We start from the raw sequence: 27,628 nt of genomic DNA, 5'->3' as shown, positions 1-27,628 counted from the left end.
AATGTACCTAACCTAAACAGTCATTTAAATGGTAAACTACTTTTATTACAATGCATTTTAGAGAGGGACTTAAAAACACGGTCAGGAAGAAACCAACAAATAATATGATTTTTTAATTTTATTAGACAAAAGGATAAGAATTACATCCAGACTGAGTTTGTTTTAGAAAACAATCGAATGAATAACAAGGTTCATTGCAGCATTAGTACTAGGTATACACAATTTTTTTTACAATATTAAAAAAATCATTCACATAAGTTATGTAACCATACCAAAACAAAAAAATTTAAACAAACAGAAATTTAACTTTATATTTGTTTTTGTTCCTTCTGCCATTTTCTTGTTGGAAACGAATGTCCCGACTTAAAAATTAATACTAGACATTTTCAAACATCATGTCAAGAATTTATTTACAAAACAGGGCATTAAATTTAGTGTAAAATAAATATAGTAAAATTTCATAAAGTACCTCACAGTGTAGGATTTCTCATTTCAAAGTATATATTTTCAGGTCCCAACAAGTAGTTTTACATTTAGTAACAGTTCAGTATAAAGTACCAAAAATTTGGGTTTTTTTCAGGTTCGTTTTAATGAGATTTCCATTTCACTGTAATAACTTTTATTGTAGACAAAAATATAACTGTTTGCCATCGTTACTAATTAGTCTTGTAAGTGGTGAACACCAATACTAAAAATGGTTTCATGATTTACAATGTTCTTAAATGTAAATAGTAGGCTTCTGCGAGCAGAAGATTTTCACTTCGAGTCGAGCTCGAGCGAGTTTGCTAAAATACTCGCGAGTATCGAGTCGAGTTCGAGTTTTTTTTTTCAGTTTATTGCACATAAATTTACTGTGATGGAGTAATAAAATGTGAGAACTTTTGAGAAAAATATGGAAATAAAAAAAGAAACCATTATCATTGTTAGCCTACTAAATAGATAGACCTACATTAGAGGTCTGCGAGCCTAAGAATTTTACTTTGAGCCAAGCTCGAGCGAGCCTACTTGAAAGTTCTCGAAGCTTGAGCTTTTGTGATACAGTTACACTTTTGGGAAATTATTTTTACCTTAAACTTAGTAGGTATAATGTTTGAATAAAGTATTAAAATGAAGTGGGCTTATTAATTTTGGGTAACTATTTACAGAGTGCTTTTATAATTTGCACTGCTAGGAAAAAAAACATGTTTTCCATTGAATCTAACCTGTTTCCATTGGTTCATTAGTAACTGATATCATCCAACTAACATAACCACAGTTTACAAGTACGTATATGTTTGTGTAAATGTAACATAACTTTGGAATAATTTCATCCTTGTCAATTTTTCTGGAGTCCTTACTGAGCTTCAACTAACTGAGCACCAAAAATCATGTTGTTTGAAAAGTACATTCACATTGTTTCAACATTTCCACTTTTCGGCACCAAAATTCTGAGAGAGATTGTCATAGAGTATTAAATTCTGTTCTTCAATCTATCATGCAGAAAAATAATTTGTTCTGCACGTTCAGGAGTTAAATTAGCTCTACGATTGGAGATGGTGTTTACAGCAGATGAGAAGCATCTCTCGCTGGCAACCTGTGTGGCTGGAATGCTTTAGTAAAATTGTTGGTAAATATGTAGAGTCGCGGTATATGCGGAAAAAAAATGCTAAAATTCCGAAAATACTTTTATTCTATGCTCTTTCACTTCCTCTTTTCAAATCAACTGGCGGAGATAAGAAATTCCAAATACTTTAGGAATATTGAATTTTTTAATTTTCATCACAATACCTGGGTATTCATGCGGCGATCACCATTGTTTCTGGTTTACGAGTATCTATTATGTTTCTTATTGGACAATTTTGTCACGTGACAGTTCCGTGATTGGCCAGTATTCAAATGAACCAATACGTGATTATTTATTTATTTATTAATCCGTCGGAGGTATCGCGACGTAGGTGAACGACTACATCATTTCCTTCTAATGGCAAAGGAAATGTACCTGCCTCCAACTTAGGTGGGTTTTTAACGTTTCTAATTTTAAAGTCTTATTTTTTATTTGGATATTGTCCGGGTTTGTTAGGTCAGGTCAGTTACATTATAAATACTTTAAAACTAAAGAACCATTGAAATTAATTCACATTATTTTTTATGTCCGCTTAGTTTGAAAGTATTAATAATGTAACTGACCTGACCTAATCGACCATTTTATTTATTACGCATTCACGAACACACGGCAAAATAACAAAAATGGCGTCGGTCTAATGGTTGTACAGGTGTTGTATTGCAAAATTAAAAAATTCTATATCTCCTAAAGTATTTGGAATTTCTTATCTCCGCCGGTTGATTTGAAAAGAGGAAGTGAAAGAGCATAGAATAAAAGTATTTTCGGATTTTTAGCATTTTTTTTCGCATATACCGTTACTCTACATATTTACCAAATTGTTTAACCTCAAAATTAGTGTCAAATATCTGTAACTTGTCATTAAGTTTAATCAATTTAAAGTAATAAAAATAGAAGCATTTTACTTAATTCAATTTACACTTGCAAAAAAAAACTTACGCACAATAAACCTACATGGAAATTAAAGTCTTTTTCAATGTCCTGTAGTCTGAAATATGTTTACTCATGTCATCAAATGTAGAGCTGTACTGAAGAAGCCGATTTTGCCAATATTTAGTTGAATCGGCATTTCTGCCAACTTCCAATACTCTTGTTAATTTTCGGCCGATATTACTGAAAAACGAAAGAGACTGCCATAACCTAAAAATCCACGAGTACCCTTTTTACTTTTCGTAGTAGTACTGCATTCTTTCAGATCGCATTATTTCTTAGCAACATGTGCCAACCGTACATATCAAGATTTAACATCCTTTTTTTTTAATATGTCCTAAATAAATACATTACCATCACGGTAAATACACATCTCGGTTATTACGGCAACTATAGTGCAAATGTGGTAACTATCATGCTTCTGCAGTAGTTATAGTATCCACAAAGAATCTTTAGTTCTTTTTATGGTAATTATCTTAAGATAACTATTGGAATTGTACTGTAGTTATGGTACATCATCCATATTTCTTCGTAAGTTGTTGTTCATTTGTCTTTTCTTCATACAGCAAAACCCCTTATTTGCACTTTTCATGGGGACAAAGTAAAAAAGTGTAAAAAGCGGGAAAGTGTAAATAAAGGGAAAAGTATAAAAAGGAGTACAGTTTACCTTATTTAGAATTTTTTTCCTTTTGTTTAATAGCACATACTACAATGCAGGTACAAACACACTAACAGCAAATTTTACTTTAGTATTTAATCAATTATTAATTTACCACATTTGACAAAAATAAAAAAAGAATGAAAGCCAAAATGTTTTTCTGATTACTTCCTAAAAAATAAATTTGAAATTTTCTTCTGCTTGCTTTTTTAGCTGTTCAAGGAGATTATTTGCCTCTCCAAATTATAAATACAGTTGCAACCGGCAGGATTTATAACAAATACGGGCTACATACACATTGCTCACAGTAAAAAAATTTTTAAGAAAAGGCCGCAAATTGATGAATATTTACCGTCAATAGCGCGCCAAACGCGGAGAAAGGTCATTGTACTTGGTCAGCTGCTGTAACGACGCGGCGGCGCATGCGCACTCTATGCTCCGCCCAGACTCATGACGCCATCAGCCGCCAACCAATAGATGCGAGCTTAGCGGAAAAAAATATAAGCTCCACCTCCCGTGTACCAATTTTATCCAGTTCTAATACCAATTTATTGGTATACGCACCAGTTTTCTCGCTGCCGTGACATGTTCAAGTTTACGTTTATCATGATGTCTTGATACCAATAATTAATTATTTACGATCCCCAGAAATAAATGGTTAGTTTAAAAAATATGGCGTCAACTGTACAATACTTCCCAAATTATAAAATACGTATAAAACAGTTACCAAGACACCGCTCATTTTATCTTGTGAAGTTTATGTCTCGTACCAGTATTTCGGCTAAGTTGTGACATAAATACAGTATCAGAACTTACAAGCAGCCATGTTTGTACATTCATGAGTTTACGTTTTTCCCTCGTGCATTTTAGATTGTCTCCTGCTATAATTACTCGTACTTTTACACGCCTAGGCTTAAATTATTACATGTTTAGAAATAAAAGCAACTTTTCATGTTATAAAATATGTATATTTTGCTATTTAAAATGTTCATTGCCTACTAGCTCCACGGTATTTTCTGGTTGTTTATGGTTGTTACGTGACGTAAATAGCGGGATTGATTCGATTTTTGAGACGTAATTCGCGGGAAAGTATTGTATTGGACTATATGGGAACCAAACGGGACCTGAAGAATATAGTGCAAATAACGGGAAAACGTAAATAACGGTAACGTAAATAAGGGGTTTCGCTGTATTTATATTTACGTGCGCCATTACTGGCAGGAACTTTCATAAAAATTTTAAACGGGACTTTATATCACACATTTTATGGCGTAAATGATGAGACCCCGGACAATTTAAACGCTTTTTACAGTAAAATGCGGGAAATGTTTCCGCATAAAGCGGGAAATACTTCCGCATAAAGCAGGAAAGTGATACATTAAAACTATGCGGAAAATTATAGAAGTAAAAAAAATTCATCACGGAAATTCGTAAATCCCGGGTACGTAAAAATGATGTGTTCATGTATACGGTCGATCATGTTACATTATAAAGTAAAGGATAATAGTGTTGTAAGACTTTTATTCCCTTATAATGAGAGTCTTTTTTTTTCTATAGGTAGAGTGCAAGAAAAGCTCGCTCGAATTTCGAGTTGTTGAAAAGCCACGAGCTCGAGTTCGAGTATTACTAAAAAACTCGACTCGAAACTCGAATTTCGAGTACTCGCAGGTGTCTAGTAAATAGCAGAATAAACGTGTAACTTTTTCAGGCAGTATAATCTTGTAAAATTAACTATACTTTAAAAAACTGCAATAATTTAAGTACAGTAAATTTGACTGTCGAGTTGAGCCTTACTACTCGCTCAACTCTGCTCGAGTTTTCAAATCTCTGCCCATCTCTAATTAAATTGTATTTTTTAAGAGCTTCACAACTAAAATGTGTGTTTTCAGAATTATATTTAGGTATGCGGAATCTCGGTGAAGATTCCTGAAAGCACTCGAGGGACTCGCATTGCACATTTGTCATTATTTTCAACACTATAATGTCTGACATATATTGCGCAGTCCACAACCTTCCACTCGGAGGAGACACCGCGCTAGAAGCACCACCACTAACAGATTGTTCACTGTACTGTATCGGAAGAATCGCGGCTGGAGTCGGCGTGTGTCTTGCAGGAGTTGCAGGAGCTGTGGGCCTTCAAGGAGCTGCTGGTGACCTTCTCGCTGCAGCTGTCCCACTGCTGCACCCAGGAGCTGCTGCCCCTCATGGAGCTGCCCGCCGTCAAGAAGGTGAGTGCCCTTCCTCGTTCGACCTGGAGGAGACCAGAACACAAACTAGTGGTGGGTCAGTAAATATGATCTCGGTAGCGGTACCACGTCCTGGAGGAAACCAGAACACAAACTAGTGGTGGGTCAGTAAATATGATCTCGGTAGCGGTACCACGTCCTGGAGGAAACCAGAACACAAACTAGTGGTGGGTCAGTAAATATGATCTCGGTAGCGGTACCACGTCCTGGAGGAAACCAGAACACAAACTAGTGGTGGGTCAGTAAATATGATCTCGGTAGCGGTACCACGTCCTGGAGGAAACCAGAACACAAACTAGTGGTGGGTCAGTAAATATGATCTCGGTAGCGGTACCACGTCCTGGAGGAAACCAGAACACAAACTAGTGGTGGGTCAGTAAATATGATCTCGGTAGCGGTACCACGTCCTGGAGGAAACCAGAACACAAACTAGTGGTGGGTCAGTAAATATGATCTCGGTAGCGGTACCACGTCCTAGAGAAAACCAGAACACAAACTAGTGGTGGGTCAGTAAATATGATCTCGGTAGTGGTATCACGTCCTGGAGAAAACCAGAACACAAACTAGTGGTGGGTCAGTAAATATGATCTCGGTAGCGGTACCACGTCCTAGAGAAAACCAGAACACAAACTAGTGGTGGGTCAGTAAATATGATCTCGGTAGCGGTACCACGTCCTAGAGAAAACCAGAACACAAACTAGTGGTGGGTCAGTAAATATGATCTCGGTAGCGGTACCACGAGAAGCATGACAGTTAAAATACAAAAGGGCTCCCGGTATAAATGCCGCAACGTTTCGCCGGCGACCAACATGCACACGTCTTGTGGACTCCCACTTTAAGCCCCGTGTGACAAGTGAATGGTTGGTAAATCTTTGTAAAAATCAGGCGACACCGGCAATCTCCCCTTCCCGTCCCTCGCCGACCCCCACGGAAAGATATTGCCGACAGGATGTTTCCGAATGTAAACGGAGTTCTCTGTACCGAGATCCTGAACATTTTTGTCCCTATTTTCATTAGCGGACAGGATCAACATTTCAACTAAAAGTAGACCTATAGAAAAATAACACAGGCTCAATATTCTTTCAAAAATTATGAAAAATAATAAAATACCATGATTTAAGTTGTCTTAGCATTAATTAACTGCAGGTATTACCTGCGAAATTTACAGCTTTACACCACTTCTAACTAGATAGCCAGAAATATCGTGACTCATGAATTTGAGAAAAATTCACCAAACACTATCAAACAGTAGTAAATATTTTTAATTAAATTTAAAATGTATTTTAACTTTGGATTCAATATTACAAATGATGATATGTTATACCCAAATTTATGGTATGTGATGACAGCACTAGAGGGGCAATAGGATGCGAAGATGACAAATTTATCTCAGTTTCAGGAAAATAGCATTAGAAAAATGTGTTTTCGCTATTGAACCTAGTATATTATCTACAAGATAATTTTAAAGCATATCAAATTGAACTACTGTCACTGGTGTATGGCAGAAGTCACCTTCAAGTAGAAAAAAAAAAGATAACCAATAATCTTGGAGGCCTCGTGCTGATTCAGCTTTCAAAATAAAAACTTTCTTTATTCTATCCACACGCCCTTGTTTTAAGAGCCTTCAAGGCCACAAGACCAGTGCTTTCAATTAGCTTCCCTGGAAATTTTTTTTGTAGGTAGGGTATAAGTAGAATTGATTAATTTATATATATATATATATATATATATATATATATATATATATATATATATATATATATATAAAAATAAACATACTGATTGCAGACACTAGAAAACATGGGTTTTTATTACGTAGTATGTACTTCTGATTGCCCATGCATATAAGAGCTAATGTTGGTTGGTGTTTTGCTGTGATATCATCTGTTTACACGCAATTCCCCGAGATATCACAACTGTGGGATTTTTTTTTAAAAAAAAAAAAGTAAAACGAGTGAACCATATTATTTACTACAGTACAGGCTAAAATAGTGTGTGAATTCTTATTGACACAGATATGGTAACATGAGACTATAAAAAATTTTAATTTAAAAAAATTCTAGTTATCAGTGTAGCTTAGTAGCAGATAGTTCCCTAGGAATGCATTTATAAGTTCAGTGGATAAAATCTACCTAAATATTTAGCTTAGTCTTAAACTATAAAAGGGTGCTTTTGGCTTAGATGTAATGAAGCACCTCAAAAAATTAATTTTTTCTGTAACGCCCTCGTAAATCAGATCAATTCATTTGACATTGTGCATTACTACTACAGTATATTGTGTTTAATGGTACATTTAGGACACGCGGCGGCTATTGTCCATAGACATATCCGCCGTGACCTTGCATGTAGTACCTAGAATGATACTGGCCCGTGTTTCCTCCATCCGTGTCCGAGACAGCAGCGGAAGTCTCAAGACGGGCCGACAGCAAAGTCAGTGTCCTATCAGAACCTGCTGCTCCCGTAGCACCAGGGTTAAGGAGGCACCTACAACCCCCCCCCCCCCCCCCCCCCCCCCCACACACACACTCACCAAATGATGTCACTTTATAAAAAACTGTTTGCATTTGCCTAAAACTTTACTTTTAAAATAATTTTTTATACCAACCTCAAACCTTGGAATAGGTATGCCATTCATTGCTGGCATCAAAATCATTTTGGCGAAGCTAATTTTCAGGACTTAACTGTTACATTCCAACTGGCAAAAAACATAACCACCAATATATGAAAGGAACTGAAAGACGCCATATTGATTTAAATGGTGTTTACGCTCTAACAGGTTTTTTCCCCTCTGTATTATTTAAAGTGTTCGAAACAGCTAAGTAATTCTATTTAAATGTACTTTAATAAAATAAAAAAATATGGCATCTTTAATGTGAGGTAACAGAAATGGACAAAAAAAAATACCTGAAACCAAAGATTCAAAAAGTTGTTTTTCTTTGGGATAGTGTAAAGGAACAAAAATTGGGGAACTGCAGAGGCCTTATAAAAAATTGTAATCCTTACTATCCTTACTAATATTATAAATGCGAAAGTAACTCTGTCTGTCTGTTACCTTTTCCCGGCTGAACGGATCGTAATGAAATTTGGCAAGGAGATAGATTATATCCTGGGGATGGACATTGGCTATCTTTTGTCTAAAATAATAAATTTTAAACGGGTTAAAAAAATATATCTTAATTTTATGTAACGTGTGTCATAGATATACAAACTGTTAGAGGAATGACACTTATGTCTGCCGAGCAATAGCTTTCAAGCCATTACGTTACGTTTTGCTATTGTAAGGAACTAAGTAGAGAGTAAGAATAAAATAAATATCTTGACAGTTTGTAGTGTCGCCATATTTGTTTCAATTTTCAATACCGTTTTTGTATATTACAATTTAAATTATTTTTTTACAGTACCTACTTATAACTTATTTGCAAGGAGTTTGGTTTAGTGTTTATAATTAATCTGCTGAGCGTCAAGAGTCTTAGGGCTACTGAGACCGAAGACCAGAAATATTTATCAATTATGTAATATATTGTTGAAAAATTTGAATTTTACTATTTCAGGTAGGTCGATTTTTTTTATTAATTAGAATAGTTACGTGTAATTGCCATCTTCCTTTATTTCATATTAAACATTATGTTTGGTTGAGTGTAAGATAATTTTATTTATGTATGTTTTAATTTCATTTATTTTCTTTATATATATATATATATATATATATATATATATATATATATATATATATATATATATATATATATATATATATATATTCTTAAATACCTACTTCTATTAAATTTCAGGTGGATGTTAACATTGTCATTCCAGTTGAATAAATTTTTTTGACAAATTAGTTGTTATTTATACTTTTTGTTTTTCATTTTGGACTATGTTTTTTTTTTACTTAATTCAAAGATTTGTGGTGTGTACAGGGAGTGATATCTCTATTAATTTCTATACTCCTTTGGATAAGCGGAATATGGCCACCACAGTTTTACATATCAACAAATCCTACAAATGTTTTAAACATTATGACAAATAAAAAATAGTTTCACAAACATCCTTAGTTTTTTTTTGGTGTATATAGTTTGAAGTTTAATATTATGTATGTACGTAAATTCTTAAACATAGAGTTATTTATTAAATTATTTAGAAAATTATTCATAGGTAGGTAATAAGTTTTCCTTTATATCTCTTTCGATTTGAAGTGTTTTCAGGCCATTCGGGGTCCTCAACATCACCCCCCCCCCTCAGGGGTCAAAACCCCAAAATTTAAAAAATTTCAAATATCATTCTTTCGATTTTTATTGTTTCCCAGCCATTCAGGGTCCTCAAAATCACCCTCCCCCTCTAGGGACAAAGCCCCAAAATTTCGACAATTTCAGGAATTTCAAATATCATTTCTTTCGAGATGGAGTGTTCCAAACCATTCGAGGTCCTGAACATCCACTTTTCGCAACAGTGAAAGCCCCAGAATTTCGAAATATAAGAATATATATAGTTGGATTTTGGTATGTATGACGTCGATAAACTCTTACACCGTTTGACCGATCGCCATGAAAGTTGGCACATCGAAGTGTTTTTATCATGAAGAAGGTTTTTATGCTATCCATTTTTTTTGTAACTCGCCGCTAGATGGCGCTGTAGCGCGTCAACTTCTAAACCTTTCAACCGATCGCCCTGGGTAAACAGAAAATTTTAGGTCACAGATACACAAACAGTAATTATGTGTCATTTCTTAATGTCCAACACACTGGACATATCGCTATCCATTTTGCTGTAACTCGCGGACAATATATCACCCGGTGTTCAGCCCGGGCAAAGCCGGGTACTGCAACTAGTAACTAATAAGAATGCTTAGGATAACTAACCTGAAGAAAAAAATATGTATATTTGAAAAATACAGCCTACCAACATTGTAATGTAAACAGTAAAAATAAGACATGCAGGAACAAAAAGAGTTAAATATATTTAGTACATACATTTAATTTAAAAATTCATGCAAATAAAAAATACATTGATTAAATTTAGTATATTAAAATATTAGTTATTTGAGTGTTTAGCAAATTCACCATATATGTACTGTAATCCCTGGTGCTAATGCAAATGTCATTGAGTGCTGTTGTCACGTGACAGCTCAAATATGGTACATAAATTGAATTCACGCTGCATGCTACTAACTATAAAAATAATATCATAAAACACCTGAATTGATAAATTAACACTAAACTGTATAATCAAAAATAAAATAGCCTTTGGTTGATAAAACAGTATTTATAAACTGTACTCTAACATGACATCTTTCGGTGTCAGTGGTACTAGGTAATACATTTTGGTGAAAACATTTGTATAAATTTATACAAAATTCCCAAAAAAATGTTGTGTTCTTAGAGAAACGTAATGTTAAAAAAAATTAGGCTATACATATTTATTTTTGATTAAGATGAACTGAATGAGATTTGTTTATTTAAACTAGATCCATTACTAGATTTTTGTTAAGAAAACATCCTTAATATTTCAATGAATGTCTTTTAGTGCCATAAAAAATTACACTAGCTGAAACATCACTCAGATATAAAACTAGTAGCAGATATACAGATGTACTTTGCAACATGACAATTTCTGTACAACTTGTCTAAAAATTATATTCATAACTACATAATTGTATTTAGTCTAATCACAAAACAAACATTCTCTTGGCATGGAACCAAAAAAAGTTACCTAATATTGACATAAGTATACATCAAGGACTGGTAATATTTGGGAGGGAAGGAGGATCACTATTGTTCAAAGTTTTAATGGCAGCCTTTAGGTGTTTTACAGGTTAGCTTACGATGGGGAATTTTTTTTTATGTCATGTCAGAAGCAGTGCTGTCAAGTAGTACAGTTTTTCTGGACGTATTGCTGATGTAGACCTACTGGATCTCTAGTTGTGGGATTATAGTGGTGTTTAATAATAAAGGAAACAAACTTAATGACATGTCAGAAATATTGTGTGTCTATAAATAAATTGTGCATTTAGCTGATTGTATGTGGCAATAAACACCAATTTGGTAACACCTGGTTCAACATGTGTATGTATGCTATAAGAAAAAATGTTAAAGAGATTCAAGAATCCATGCATGCAGTGCCTGAGTTATCAAACTAAAATTAGAAGGAAAAATAAATTTAAGTCATGATATATACTATTTTAATCAGTGTAAATTTTAAACATATGTAATGTGTGTCAGTTATTTTGTATAGTCTAGTAAAAAGCATAAACTTCATCACATTTTCTTGCACCTGTTGCAACAGTTCAAAGCCATGCACACAGGGAAGTAACTGATGTTGCAGGGTCGTGCGCAACAGTTGTACAACGCGGGTTTCAAGTCGCTGCACGACATTGCCAACACGAGCATCGGGGCGCTCGTGTCGTCTGTGGACCACTTGTCCAGGAAAGTGGCCGGCCAGATCATCGCTGCTGCCCGGGTAACTATCTGCTCTCGTCTCTACAACCACTCCCCTAAAACATTGTTTATAACCACTACAGAGTTTCTGTCTGAAAGCGATACAAGTAAAGGTCTGAAATCATTCTTGAAAGGTGATGCCCTTTCCCATTCCTAGAATAACTTGTAAGTACAACCCCCCCCCCCCCCCCCCTGCAATTGACAAAATAATCTGCAGACATCATCTTGATTTAAAAACATAAATTTGATGGTATTGTAAGAAGTGTCTCAAGATACTTGGAAATTCATGGAAAACTTACTAGCTTTTAAAAAAGGGTTATGCTGTACGGTGCACATTTATACTGGCCAAAGCAACTGGGTGTAGTTTTTTAATTGAAGTAATAATCATGCATTTACATGACCAAAATGTGAAGTTAAAAAAAAGGCTGCATATGTCAGACATTATGTAATTTCAAGGAATAATATCATACAGTAGTAGTAAGAGTGGTCCAGCGATGATGTTGAAGGGGGACAAGTTAACATAGCCCTCCCCTGGGAGGGGGGGGGGGGGGGGACAAGGAACAGAGTAATGATCAGTTGCAGGTAGTAGTCACATGACTGTTATTCTTGGTTAAGTGTCGGTGTTTTCATTGAAAATATCTTGATCGCTGAGGCCAGAAATGTTAACTTCCAGGTCAGTTGGGATATAAAAAAATACACAATAAAATAAAAAACTGACTAAAAAGTATAAAGCCATACAGATTGTTCTAAAAATTTGTGATTAACACCTTTGAATTGTAGATGGCATGCAACTTGAGTATAGCAAGAAGTGTGGGAGTAGTCGTTACTCAGAAAATCCGCACAACCATTCATGTCATCTGCAGTGCAACACAATTTTTCATTCATCAATTGTCTGTTTCCCATTATAAATCGTACAAGTTAATTCATAGGTGTTCCTCTACAGGGCTAGGAGAAATTATTATATACTTGATAGTTCTCTGTCATTATTTAAATAATAGAAAAATTCTTGTGTGTGTGAGTGTGTAATTTTGCAATTTATTTAATGGCTATCACAGAACCATACAGATTGTAATGAAATGTGTATTGGTATTTACAATTCACAAATAGGTAACAGCAAGAAGAAAAGCCATCACAAACACACCCAACGACAAAAGATGTGCATTATAGTAATACTCTACATATGACACAAATGACTTAACATAGTTACTATGTTAAATATTCATAAGGAAATGAATATGCTTTATTATTCGTGAAGACCTACCTTCGAAGCCACATATTACGTACTAGTGGTTGCTAACTCGTTTCGGCACACACAAAATAATCAAAACTTACATTGGTAGATTCCATTAATTCCAAAATATTAATACATTTACAATGACAGATGCCTTGTGTTAAATAAAAAATTGTACGTCCATGAATACCTATATTTAAACATAAGGAAAACTGTATTTTACTTCCACACAAATATTAACATAATCATAATTTGAGGCCATTCCATCTATGTAGACATACTGAATAGTCCTTGTATTTTTTTATACCTAACTCAGCCGAGCCAATGTAATCTAGATATCAAATAATAATAAACGGGCACTCCTCACATAAACGACACCTACCTTCAACCATGTGAGCCAACAATCTATTTTTACAAGCTAAATGGACTTAGACCAAAAATGGTATCTATTTAAATACTATTATTCCAAGAAACATTTTCCTCCCGGCACACTGCCCTCGAGATGTGTGTGGTTTGCAGCAACATGACGGGGACGTGTTTTTGTCCGACAGCTGTTGCTGCTGGAGAAAGTAGAGAGTCTGCGCGAGGAGGCGCAGGAAGTGCTGGAAGGAATGGCTGCAGTCAGAGTCAACTAGTACATACCTCACATTGTTCCGAAGGGTGCTTGTAAAGAATCATTCGTTATAATACAGTGGAGAACCACTATTGATACTCTAGATACTTTTGTCAAGTGACTGTGATAAACATTATTGTGTAAAATATGTATAACTATACATGAATTGTAGATCATAGTAAATATAAAGTTGTTAAGCCACAGGACAACATTTTGTAGCCCTAATGTAGAATCCTGTCATAGTGTATAATAAGGGTAACTATGCATATAGACAATGTGGACTATGTTGACACTGTAATATTAGTGTGTAAAATAAAAATTAAATGCTCAGACAGCATTTCAAATACCAAAAACCTCTCAATGTGTCAAAAGTTCCTAATCGAATAAAATAATGGAAGGATGTAAAACTTTTTATTAATCACAGGTCAATATCACTATAATTTAAAGTATGTCATAGTTAAAATACTGGTGGTTTGATAATAAGTCCCTTGTAAGACCGCATCACCATCACAGTAAAGTTAAACCATAACTTTATTTAGAGTATGGCTACCTCGACAATAATAATACTGACTGTTTTAACTTGAAATCATATTTAGAAAATGTCTCAGTTATATTAAACACAATAATATGATTTCCATACACAAACTGTGGTACTGTAAATTTTCAACACTGCAATCTCCACTAGGAAATTCAAATGTGTTGACAACAAAGAAACACAAGCTTAAAAATAAAAAAATTATTTCAGCATTCTGTAATGTTACTATAAGAATATTATATATTTTGTAAGTATGTTCTGTAAAATACTCCATTAACATTATTATTTTATGGATTAACTAGTGATGCACCGATATGACTTTACCGATTATGAGAGCAATAATCGGCAGATACCGATTATAATGAAGAAATTTTTTTAAGTGTAATAATGCACACAAAAATTTTTATTCCCATGTGAATTTAATAACAAGATTAGGTAAAATTGAGAATCCAGTTATAATAACAGTATAAAAATATATAAAATACACTATTAAGTCATTGAAAGGGGAAATTAAATTCTTTTTTAAATATTTGTTATTGTAAACAACTTGAACTACAGTCTAATAATTGTAATTTACAATGGGTAAGATTTTGTTGCGGAAAACTAGCATTATTATCGACTATCACATAAGGTTGCATCAAGAAATTACCATTTAACAATGTAAACATGCTGCTTTATTTTGTTCACTTGAGTTTATAGAAAAATGTTTCAACACTTCACTTTTTACTTTTTTTCTCCCTACTCGCCATCTCACTATAATTATATAAAAATGACTAAAATCCAATTCTAACACATGTGATTTTATTTATGTTGACTGAATATATAAATACTTTTTCACTTTTCACGTCACATACAAATAACAAACTGATAATTTTACCAAAGAAGCCATAATGAGTTTGTAAAACGCAGTGATAAAAACTAGAAGGTATCGGGACCACGATTTTGAAACGCTACTACGACTCGAAAAGATCAATTGTCATAGAATCCACTGCAACTGTTTGTGTTATTTTGATTGCGTGCCATCTATTTTACTTTTCTGGCTATACGTAATGTACAAGGCCACTAAACAAAAGACGAAACGTAAATAAACGTGTAAGAAAAATGCATTTTTTATTGTTTGAGGCAATGAGATTTATTAAACTTAACGAAATATCTGTAATATGATATGACGCAGTTAGATGAATTTTGTAATATATACAAATATTACCGTATTTCGTCCTAAAATGTGTAACAAAATATTACACGGTAAAAACCTACGTAATTACGCCGGGACGTTAATAATCGGCAAAGTAATCGTTAAGATGATCGCCGATTACGATTCATCGGTATCCGCATCGGTGCACCACTAGGATCAACTGTGAATAACATGTTTACGGTAATTGGACAAAGAAAATCAATGCTGTGTTAGAAAGATTATAAACAAAAATATATATTGGGAATTGCTAAGGAAGCACACGCTATAAACTGTCACCTTTTAAATAAAATAAAAAAAAAATTTCCTACCTAAGGCATCAGTTCTCATAGATGGTCACTACCACAAACTTTTGGCAATCATTGCAACATCTCCTCACAGAAAAACAAACCACATGCAAGATGTCTGTCATTCCTTTAGCAAATCAACCCACCTTACGAGTTTGAAGGAACCTGTGCAGCGTTGACAAGTACAATGATTTGATTTTCAACAATTTTTTTTTTATGAAAAATTGTGCACAATATACAGATGAATACAGTATAAGTTCAGCCAAAAACTGAAATAATAGCAAGATGAGTAAACTAAGAATATTTTATCATTATGACCACCACCAGATAAAAACTGCGATTAGTTCCTCAAATTGGATCATGGCAAACAGTTAAACAAATGTGTAATGGTTTGTTGTGTATTCGTCAAACATTATGCCTTGAATGAGGGAAATGGTGTACAGATGGAACTGCCTCAAAAATGCAAAATGATTGGTTGGAAAATATTGAAGCGTCGGGATCGCCCCTTCGTTTAAATTACCCGCATCTGCGCGGGCGTAGGCACGTCGTCCCCTCCTGTGTGCTTCTTGCTCCTCGTCTCCCCTCCTCCGATCGGCGCCGCACCTATGCTATAAAATCAGTTGCAAATGAATAATTCGGTCTTGTCGCAACTAGCTGGTCTCGTCTCGTCTTAGTCTCTTTCGAGAGCTCGAGTAGTTTTGTAATCCAGCACCAGCATGTAGTCAGTCAGTTAGGCTTAAAATTGTATGACGTGCACGACCTCGGGGGAAAGAAAATGTAAGTTGGAGTGAGGCTTGCCAATTTTGGTTAAATTCCCTTTCGATCACCACCTAGAAAAATTACGTTTGGATTTAATTTAACTTCACTTTGTTGGTAACTTCTCCCCTGAGACGTCGACGTACATAAAACGTAACGAGCTTTTTGTAGTAGGTTTTCCCTACTTATTGACAAGGTTGTAATTTTGCTGCTTTCAATGCGTCTACCTTGTGACGCCCCCTTTTGATGGGACCGCGCAATGTTTCACCGGCGTTACTAGTTAGACTTAAAACGTTAATGGAAATCTGTTCTTTAACTTTTTGTGGCCTTGATTATGGCGCCTTCACTTAAAATGTTTGCTGTGTGTAATAGATTTTGTGGACCACATTGGTTGTCGTTAAATAAGTAATCAATTTTGCTGTTTGTTTTTTGGCTTACTTAAAAATTTATTAATGTTGAAGTGTAACAAATACCTATCCTCAATCCTGCCATGCTATGGCCTCCCACCCCGCCCTTATGCTTATAGCAGGCATTACAATATATTGTAACAGCGTGTTATGTTACGATAAGTACAGTTTATTTTCATACTCTGACTATAATACATAATTTTATTACTTAAATGAAAAATGTAACATGTGTTTAGAATGGGAAAAATTAAATATTTATTCCTTTGATCACTACCATACATCCCTATTGTGATACTACATCAGATCACAGAACACTGAAACTTTAATTTAAAATAATTTATTTATGTTTTTCAGTATTTGTTTACATTATTATTTGTCACAAATTTATATATCTTTCATGTTAATTAACTTCTATTTTTGTTTTGGATAATTGCTTTGAGCTTCGCAACCTTTCTCTATGTTAATAATGTTAAATGCTTAATTGAAGGCCGGTGATTGGCCGATAGATCGGCGGATCTTTTAAAGACAATGTTGGTTATAGACGCTATTAATTTTGTAAGAGAAGAGAAAAAACTTCGGTGTGCCATATTGTGGCTTGTGTGTGTGGTCACGTCGGGCCTTGCCAACGTGACATTTTAAATATTATATAGCATTGCTACGTCTCTCAAATTGGCGAGGAAAATACGCCCGAGCTTCGGCGAAGCTCTGAGAGTAATGGTTTTATTGGGGCTTTATCTAAAACCATATACTGTATCATCAAATCTTCAGGTATGACTATATGCTATGTTGAATCCTGAGCAGTCGCGTCACCGAATCATAGCACTATTTGAAGTAGTGATCAATCATCTGATGTCTGATTATCATAATTGTTTTAAATCTATTGCATTGGAATTATGGCACGATTAATATTTTGTACGACTTCACTCAGAAGTCTTGAAGGATATTGAATTTCATGTGAACCGAGTACTGAACTAGCTAAATTTATTTTTATCTCCTAACAAATGAACTGTTGTATCTGTTGTGCCCAACGTAATTTTATATGTTTTCTTTTTATTCGAAAGTATGTTAAACAATAAAAGTATTATAATTAGTATTAAATTTATTTTTCTATCTAATAAATAATTAAGTTGGGTACCTTCGGGTACTGGCGCCCATCAAAGATTCAGAAGCGCATGACAGGGAGAATTTATTTTATTAATCTGTAACTGTGAAAGGGCTCATTTACTGTGACAGTAAATTGTGTACTCAGCAGGGGGCATTACACTATGTTAAACATTATAAACAAGCAAATGTATTATGCTGAAACATCTTAAGCAAGTTTTACTGTATGTATGCTGAAACATCTTAAGCAAGTTTTACTGTATGTGGTTGTGATATTTAGAGTTTGTAAGAAAAAGTAATGGAATTTCCCCAGTGCAGTCATACCCATTATAAAAGGACATATGCAACTTTCTTTATGTAAAAAAAAGTGCCGAAAGAACTGGGCCAGCTATGGGAATGGTGGAAGCAAGTTTGTCCTTTTTTTGTTCAGAAAATTGGAGATGATACTTTAAAAAGTAAGTTATTGAATGTTTTATCACTTATTTAGGATGGCCTGCAATAAAAACAAAAAAAGTGAAAATTACTTTTAAACCATAATAACCAGTGCCCGAGTGGTGAAGTCAACTCACGTGTTTCCTATTGGTGGTGTAATACATATCTGTAGTCATAATACGGTTCAGTTATGTTTTTACATTCTGCTGATGAGTTTGCCTGTGCAAATACAAAATTTGTATTAGATACGACCTCAATTGCAAACACTTTAAATAACAAATTGTTTCAACAGTACTTCATAATCAGAAACATGAAATAAGTATTAAAAGTTTTTTTCCGCTGCGGTCTCGCTAAACAGTAGCAGAAAAATCACGACAAATATTCAAAACACACATTATTTGTGGCATTTTAAACTTGAAAAGTAAATATTTGTGTTCGTTTTGTCACATGTACTAGTAGTAGGGGAGAAAAATAAATGTCAAAACCCAGTCTACATTACAGCAAAACTTCATTGCAACGGCCATTAAAAGACGTGAACACCGTTGCTTCAACTGCATAAAAATCAATCTTCAGCAATGTGAGACAGTAGCAACTTAGTTGCTGTACGTATCTCTGACAAAACAGACGCTGCAACTCAGAAACAAGACAAAGGTTTTGGATTTCAGATAAAATTAGAAGAAATATTGTTGAACAATATTAATTATGTATGCTGTTAATTTGACTGCCGTCAACAACAAAAACTAGTGAATAACTAAGGATTATATATGTAAATATGAACTCATTTTATCACTAATTTAGGAACACAGCAGTTTCAAAAAACAATTCATGTGATTACACAATATTTTGTGGTTCACAAATTTCTAAATCAATATGTAGAGTAGCACGATCTGGAAAACAAGGTGAAAAGAAACTGAAATGAGGTTGGAAGGTTGGTTAACTGCATAAAATTCATTTTTTTTTTCTTTCAAAAATTAATATTTTAACAAACATTTACTTATAGTACTTAGTGTAACTGACTTAACCTAAAAAAAAAAAAAAACCTTTCACTTTAGTATTAGAATTTGTCTAATTTCCCAGCAGCAATTACACTACAAATTTACTTTTTCTTTCCCTCTGTATTTGTTTCATGATGTGAAGAATTTTTTTTTTGTGGGATTCTTAATTAATTCTCAATTTTACTTTTTGAATTTGATAGTTGTAGTCAAGAATAATTTGGTATTCATACTCAATTTGAACAAAAATATATATATATATATTCACGCAGCACTATTGATGAGCTACATCAGAGACCGACGAATTCGACAAGCCAAGGGAACCGGCCAGAACATGAAGCTGTTCAGGTGTGATTCTGGGACAAGGATAAAAACCAGTCTACTAGGTGGGAGCTCACTTCACACCGTAGTGCCAGCCCACTCGATCATAACTGTAGTGTATCTACAGACCACAAAAATGTTCCAACAGCCTCCAGCAAACTAATTCCCTTTTACTTTCTACAAATTACTTATATTGTTTAATATTTACCTGCGCAAGTATATCAATAACAGGTACAAATTTTTTTATCACGTGTATTAACATTCTATTTTTAGAAATGGCTTAAATAAACTACGCACGTAATTGAGGAGGCCTATTCTAGGCTATATATATAATACACACAAATTCAATAGTCTAGATCTGAACTTTATCATTCGAAAAAACACTTTGAACCTATTAGGAAATTTTAACATTTACGTACACAAATTATGCACTTTGGTGACCAGCACTGTAACTAACGTGTAGGTAATGTTTCGTATAAGCTATGCTATGTGTGCGTGCTGAGCTCGAGACAACTGGGCTTGATGCAAACTATTGTCCAAATCCATATTAGCATTCCCTATTGATGGTGAATATCTCTTGGTTTTCGGGTAGGTGAAATTTTGTGAATTAAACAGAAGTCGCCTGGAACTGAAATGTGTAACGGTGCTGCCATCTACAGAAGTCTCACAAATCTCAAAAAGATGGCAGGCAGACACGCGTAATTCATAAACAATGCAGAATTCACACCACACACAGGTATTAAAAAAAACTCTATGATAGTACAACTATCATATATATGACTTAAGTCATATAATTTCTATTAAATTAAAATATATGTACCTATTACAATTTTGACAAACTGTATTTAACATTGAAATGTAGAGATAGTGCAGTGTTCATCATACTGTAAACACAATAAATTGTTAGCCCACGTATATTTGATGCCAAGTTGAGTAAAAGAATTATGTGATTAAATTTTTACTGTTAAAAGAGCTCATTAAGGTTTGTTTGTAGGAAGTATTTACAGACTGATTTTTGTCATTTAAGGAAAAATGAATATACGTAATTATCATACTCTGCATTTTTTGTAAAGAATTCTGAATTAAATTTTGTGAGAACACAGGAATTTTCTCATCTCAGAGGTTAGATGAACATCTTTGGCGAGTAGCTCGTAAGCTAGTACAGTTTTTTCAACCACAGTTAAACCCTCTTACAAAAATTGATTGCAAAGAAAGTTTAAAAATTTAGCACCTGAGCCATTAATGAATACCATTTTACCCTTTTAATAAAAATTTCCCTGTTAAAAAGTCAACATGTCTAAGTTTAGAAACTTCTTAACAGGGATTTTCTGTGTGTCTGCGGACATCACATTACAATATTAATGTTTTCAACCATTCATGCAATTTGTAACGAAAGGGAGTATGATTGCTGTACGTTAGTGACAATGATTCATGTCTAGGGACCAACATCTTATTTATGTATAAAGTTGTGTTCGTGAGGGCGTACTGCAGAAAAGCAGAGAGGTAATTGGGTAGCACCTCCTTCGAAACAAAGAAAAAAAAAACAAGGTAAGAGAGACCATTAATAGGACTGGGTCCCTCTACCGGAAGTAAACCAATTACGTATGTATAAAATGGTATGTATTTAAAACGTAACAGCAGCAGCATTCAAACACAACGTGCCGAGTGCAATACATTACGTACTCTTCACTCCGACTCCTCGTCGCCGGCGCGCGGCTGGTGTTTCCGCGCCCGGATCTCGCCGTCCGTCTCGCGCTGGCGGTACGTGGGCAGCCGCGCCGGCCCGTCCGCGCCCCCCGCCCCCTGGCCGTGCTGGGGCTGTCTCTGCCGCCGCCGGCTCTTGTCCACGTTCAGCGAGAAGTACGTGGCCTCCTTCCTGGCGCGCGAGATCTCCGCGCGGACCCTCTGGCTGTGCACGGCGCGCTCATACGCCAGCCGCTCGCTCAGGTGCACCCACTTGAAGCTGCAGCAGCGTGCCAACAAGGCTCAGCCGACCGTGCTATCCAGCGTTTCATGATCAGTCCAAGAGTGGATAGCTCGGGAATACCAGGAAATAAAAATTAATACACAGTGCAATGGTATTTAAACCAAGCCTCAGCGGCCCGTGCTATCTTCCTCACTACCGTCTGGTCGTTTCACGATCAGTCCGAGGGTGGATAGCACGGGAATACCAGAAAAGAAAAATTAATACACAGTACAAAGGCATTTAAAACCCATTGTAACCCATATGAGCATTCGTCTTCTTCAAAAAATCATAAAATGTAAACCACTAGAAAACAGGAAACCACCCTACTGAAAAAAAAAAAAAAAACAGTAACGATAAACCCTGAGCGAGCTAAAAATGCCAGCCGCAGTTGTTATAAAACCTTGTGGCCACAGTCAACAGTCCAAAAATCTCAATTGGTGCCGGATTAATGACCTTCTGCTAATATTTAAGATTCTTTTCTGATTCCTTCCATACTTACTCCTAAAATTAATGTAACTCTTTCTCACTTAAACTCTTGATACAAAAAAAATATATGTTACTTTACAAATATATAAAAAATTATTATGTGATGGCAGAACCGACTCAATTTTGAATAACTTACATGGCTGCCAACAGAATAACAACCACTGCCTGCACAACAACACTGCTGTAACAATCAAAAGTCAGAAAAGAATTACATATATAAGCAATCTTGGAATAGGTACTACCCGCTCCCGTAAGTAGCTGTAATGAATAACAGCGACCCACTCCCATGAAATGAACAGTTGTACAGTTTCTGTATACGATTTTCAGCCCTGAAAGACATATCAACCAACCAAATTATGCTGCAAATTTCTTGACTGGCACATGATGTCCCCAAAAAATGTCATAATTGCAGTCATCTTGTTCTAGACATTGAATGATTTTCAAAAGATTTTCTTTTGAAACATGTTCTAAATTATCTTGATGAAACCTTTCAGTCTGCACTTTTAATGGCTTTAGTAGTTTTGCAGAACAATTCTGTGCATACTGAAACACATCTTATAATTAAAAAAAAAAAATGTAAAATTAAATGAAATTTCAACCCAAATGTAACTGTAAAAACACAATGGCATGGTAAAAAAAAAAGGAGGTTAAATATAACAAAATTCAAACACATATTGGAATTATGAACAAAAATGTCGTAATTCAAGTACCTACTTGTATATTGTGTGAATGCTTTTCAAAAAATATATATATATATATACTAGCTGCCCGACCCGGCTTCGCACGGCTATACTAATGGAAAAAGAATTATGCCACATCTCCCATTTACAGTAATGGTAAATAATAAAAAATTCCGTGAAAATTTATTACAATGCTGTATAATGTACCGATGGTTTCCCGACTCGTGCACGCAACATAAAACTGATGTACCCGTACTTCGCTATGGCAGTCTACAGGCAGATCACTCTTGCGCCGCTCATAATACATGCCCCTCGTTGTGGGTACGCCACTGCCGCGCGATGCCTGTTGCCATGGAGACGCAGAAGGCATGAACAATGCAAAATACTGTTCTCATGCAGACAAAGTACCCACTGTTGCCTGGTTTTAACCACCTATGCTATGGGATCTAATTTTCGGAAAATGTCATCCTGCGTAACATAAGGAACATTACTGTGAAGTTTCAAGTCAGTAAAATATATATACTTGAAAAAAAAGGGCAATTTTTGATATTTAAAGTACTTGCAAAATTTCAACGGTGATGAGGACTGCACTAACAATGAAATAGCCGTTGCCATAGAGACGAATGAAGCATCAACAAAGCAACAGCCGTTGCCATGGTGATTTCCTACCAAAAACTGGAAATAAAAAAAAAATTTAGAGGTGGACTACCCCTAACATTTAGGGGGATGAAAAATAGATGTTGGCCGATTCTCATAGATACCGGATAAGCACAAAAAATTTCATCAAAATCGGTCAAGCCGTTTCGGAGGAGTATGGCAACGAAAACTGTGACACGAGAATTTTATATATTAGATAATTTTGATTGAAACCAGTGTTTTGAAGAACACACAAGGTTTTCAACACAATGACGCAGACGCGGGGCTGTCACCTGTGCAGGTACTTGATGTTCCAGATGTGGTCGTAGAACTTGCTCTTCTTGCTGCGGCCGATCCGGCAGTTGTTGAGCAGCTGGACCGCCTGCTTGGCCAGCCACTTGCGCTCGAACTCCACCCAGCCCTCCGAGAAGCGCCGGGACACCTTCGTCTTGGCCGGCGCCCCCTTGTCTGGCGACAACAGCACACCCGCCCTCGCCTCTAGCCACACGCCCATGGGCGTCGCAAGGATATTTTTTTTTGGGGAAGGGGGGGGGGGGGGGGGGGCAACTGCAATTGATTTAGTTCTTGAGGAATATCCATCCCCTGGGAAAAAAAAAGCGGGGGGGTCTGGGGGTCCTCCCCCGGGAAAATTTGGGGTTTGAAGGTGCAAAAAGGTGGTTTTTTAGGCATTTTTTCTTTCCTAAATATTCTAATTATAGTGGGTTGCAATAAATAATTTATTTTTTATAAAAAAATATTTTCAGAGAACAAATGTGTAAAAAAACACAGTGCTCACATTACCACGATTGGACTAAATGCACAATGCGCAACATATGGGTTGTATCACAGAAATCATATTTTTAATATAACTACGAAACTAAATATATTATTGGAGGGGACGAAATTGAAGACTTTTATTATTGGGGGGGGGGGGGGGATGTGTCCCCCCCCCCATCACAATGTACTGTCCTTGTTGCTATTATTTAAGTGCCAGTGAGGCGGGAAGATAAGTGCGAAACTCGCTAGTGCTTCTAGCACGGTCGCGGTGTCGTCTCTGGACTGGCGCACTGTCTTCTAGTCGTGCGTGCCACAACTGTGAGATCTGAGCGGTGACCAAAACACTGTATGGCGGAGAAATGAAGGTGAAGGTGTAATGCAAGTCCCTCAAGTGATTTCAAGAATCTATACGTATCTAAAAATTATTCCGAACACACACGTTTTAGCCCGTTTCACTCTCCTAAAAATACAATTTATAAACAAACCCCCACTCTGATATCCTGCTTAAGTTTTCGAATTGCGTGGTTTCTGTGTGTGCAGGTAGGTAGGGGACATTAAACTATATCTATAGCGCTCTTGTATTTTTTCCCCCCAACTTTTATCATCAGATATTTATTATGTGTTATCTAATAACAATAAAAAGTGATGCAAGGGTTCAATATCTATGTTTTGCGTGACTTAGTACACATCTGGTGAAAATTTGTGACCTAGCAGCAAATGCAATGTAAGACAGCTATTCGTGATTGATTATTATTAATGACAGCACATGAGACCGAGGTAAGTCTTCACAAATTACCCTTTGAAAAATCTTAAAATAAACATAATTGCAGGTTAACCTCTGAATGTTTAAGTTCCATATCACATATCCAATTTTATCTTGCGGTTTTAATTTAGAATGTCAATAGAACCTGGATACAACAAAAATTTTAGATAAGGCAATGATTTATGACTGTAAGTTGAATACAAAATAAAGTTCCATTAAGATTCAATCATATTCTTACAGAACGGCCTCTCAGTGAAATAATAATAAAATTCTGTAAATCCTTATTTCGGACACTAATGATGTTCCTATGTTTAATAGTGTTTTTATATTCCTTCTAGTTTCTGAGAAATCACAGTAAATAGATTACATTACAATACCTGTGCATTGGTGCGGCTGTTAACATCTTTTGCTTTCCCATGTGGGTTTGTGTGTGTGTGTGTGTATTTGGAGAACTTGAGGAAAATGGTGAAAATGGTAAATTACGTTAAAAATACTTCAAAACAATGTGAATGGTTGGGTTAATATAGCTACATAAATAAAATTGTTAACTCCTAACTACTAAAAATATTTTACCTTCTGTTTAATGTAGCTATAATAACCAAAGAACTAACCACAAAGTTTTGAAGAATTTTTAATGTAGCTAACCTAACGCATTCAACCATTCTCGCGATTTTAACTCAAATTCTGTAAGTCATATACACACAGACCCCACACGGGAGGCAAAAAAATGGCGGCGTCAATGTATACGCATTGTAATATTATAAATGGTGATTCCAGACACCAGTAGGAATTCAGAAACACTGTTTTCAGGGTACACACAGGCACGTCTCTAGTTAGAAAAACGTATTTCCGTAGTTTTACTAAACCTTCGCGGTAAAGTCGCGCTGTAAGAATATTACCTTTATGATAAACACGCCTTCGTTCAGAATCACCAAATCTCTGGCCACCAAAGTTTGTCGCCTATGATTACACGTTTTATTTTGTGTTAATTTGCCAAATGTGTGTAAATATATAATTAGCTGGTGAAATAAACTCTTTGTAATGACTATGTAAATTTTTTATTTTTATTTTATTTTATTTATAGTTGCGTTCCGTCGACCATGAATGAGCAATTGCTCAATGGTGTAGAACATGTCAGTATATACAATACAATACAAAATAAAAATTAAATCCATAACATAGTAAGATAAAAGTTATAAACAATATCATGATTAAATACACATATCACAATTAAAAGGGTATAGCATACATGTATTATACACATATAATATTAAAGTGTCCGTACACAAAGATATTTTAAACATAAACACACAAATATACACATAACATAACTATTATATATATATATATATACAATTCAGATGTTAACACACAAGTTATGATTATCAATACAATTTAAAAATTCATCAACAGAATAAAATGTTTTTGAGATGAGATATTCTTTTAATTTATATTTAAAATTTTTACTTTTACTTTTACATAGTTGTTTTAAAGTTAATGGAAGATTATTAAATAACTTCAAAGCAGTATTATATATGCCTTTCTGCTGTAAAGTAGTTCTTGCCCGAGTTATATGCAAGTCATCACATTTTTTAGTTTCGTATGGATGTATTGCTGAATTTAGCTTAAAAATATGTAATTTGCTATATAACTAATAGGACACCCTATAAATGATTCAGAGTATATTAAATGATAAATATGTACTGTTTGTTGTATTGTGTAAATTGTGAAAATTGTAAAATTTGTGATTATTTGTTGAGAGTGTAAATTATCAAAATTCATTATGATTGTAAACGTGTTTATTTTATCGCAATGTTAATTACGTTTAATTTTTGTTTATAATGTGACGACCTATTATATCCCTTGAGCTGTTGGCTCATGTGGGGATCTGCAGGTGGATTGAAAATAAATAAATAAATAAACATACTATATATGTGAGTAAAATTAACACTAACCTTTCCCGCTGAGAGCAGGAGCTAAGTATATCCTTCCAACAGAACCGTATTCACTCATAATTTCTCTGAGCTTTGTGACAGTCATGTAAGCAGGAATATTAGAAAGATACACTATTCCTTTCTTTGGTGGCTTCTTCGCAGGTTTTTTGATTTCATCCTTGTGGTTGTAGTCTATTTCCATTGTACTACATTAATTTCACCGTTCTGACACCGATATTTTCAAGCACGATTTCTTCTAACCTAGCACACACGCACACCCGGTGGTTTTTAAACAACAAAAATACCATAGATATATTATATATATATCGCAGGACGCTAAACTTACAAGAAATATTTTATATTAAAATATTTATGACAAAAAATAAGTGCATCAGAAAACAAATGTACGTAGGAATATTCTAAATCAATTTAATAGAAAAAATATATTACACGCATATGGCAAATGAAGGATAGAATTACGTTTTTGGAATAAAAAATCCATTCAAATATATCGGCATTATTATTATGTTTCAGGTGGTATTCAAAAAGAGGGAACTTGAATGGGAAATTATTTATTCATTTTGAAATTATATCTTTAGCAATGTTTTCATAGTGTAAACCCCCCCCCCCCCCCCCCCCCCACAAACCAGG

General features: G+C 35.0%; 2 protein-coding genes across 5 annotated transcripts in view; one reads left to right on the top strand and one right to left on the bottom strand.

Moving 5' to 3' along the window:
- LOC134539721 (helicase POLQ-like) overlaps positions 1 to 13,913 on the top strand; it is a 38,283-nt gene extending 24,370 nt beyond the window's left edge. For all 3 annotated transcript variants that reach the window (XM_063381962.1, XM_063381961.1, XM_063381960.1), the window contains exons 13-15: positions 5,303 to 5,416; positions 11,756 to 11,890; positions 13,651 to 13,913. In XM_063381962.1, the coding sequence (XP_063238032.1) occupies positions 5,303 to 5,416; positions 11,756 to 11,890; positions 13,651 to 13,734 (333 nt within the window). In that variant the 3' untranslated portion in view covers positions 13,735 to 13,913. The remainder of the gene's footprint in view (positions 1 to 5,302; positions 5,417 to 11,755; positions 11,891 to 13,650) is intronic.
- On the bottom strand, positions 104 to 27,294 carry LOC134539722 (activator of basal transcription 1-like). Of its 2 annotated transcripts, XR_010076346.1 has the most exons (5): positions 26,999 to 27,294; positions 23,797 to 23,971; positions 21,419 to 21,698; positions 16,247 to 16,334; positions 104 to 5,439 (listed from the first exon to the last, which is right to left on the bottom strand). XR_010076346.1 is itself a non-coding variant. In XM_063381963.1 (4 exons), the coding sequence occupies exons 1-3, from the start codon at positions 27,177 to 27,179 to the stop codon at positions 21,422 to 21,424; spliced, it is 633 nt and encodes a 210-aa protein (XP_063238033.1). In that variant the 5' UTR covers positions 27,180 to 27,294; the 3' UTR covers positions 104 to 5,439; positions 21,419 to 21,421. The 2 variants fall into 2 exon arrangements, 1 of the variants encoding a protein (XP_063238033.1); XM_063381963.1 differs by lacking the exon at positions 16,247 to 16,334.
- Between the last annotated feature and the right edge of the window lie 334 nt (positions 27,295 to 27,628).

Source organism: Bacillus rossius, chromosome 15 (assembly GCF_032445375.1).
Source record: "Bacillus rossius redtenbacheri isolate Brsri chromosome 15, Brsri_v3, whole genome shotgun sequence".
NCBI lineage: Eukaryota > Metazoa > Arthropoda > Insecta > Phasmatodea > Bacillidae > Bacillus > Bacillus rossius.
The sequence above is the reverse complement of the archived record's forward strand: the minus strand, read 5'-3'. Positions and strand labels throughout refer to the sequence as shown.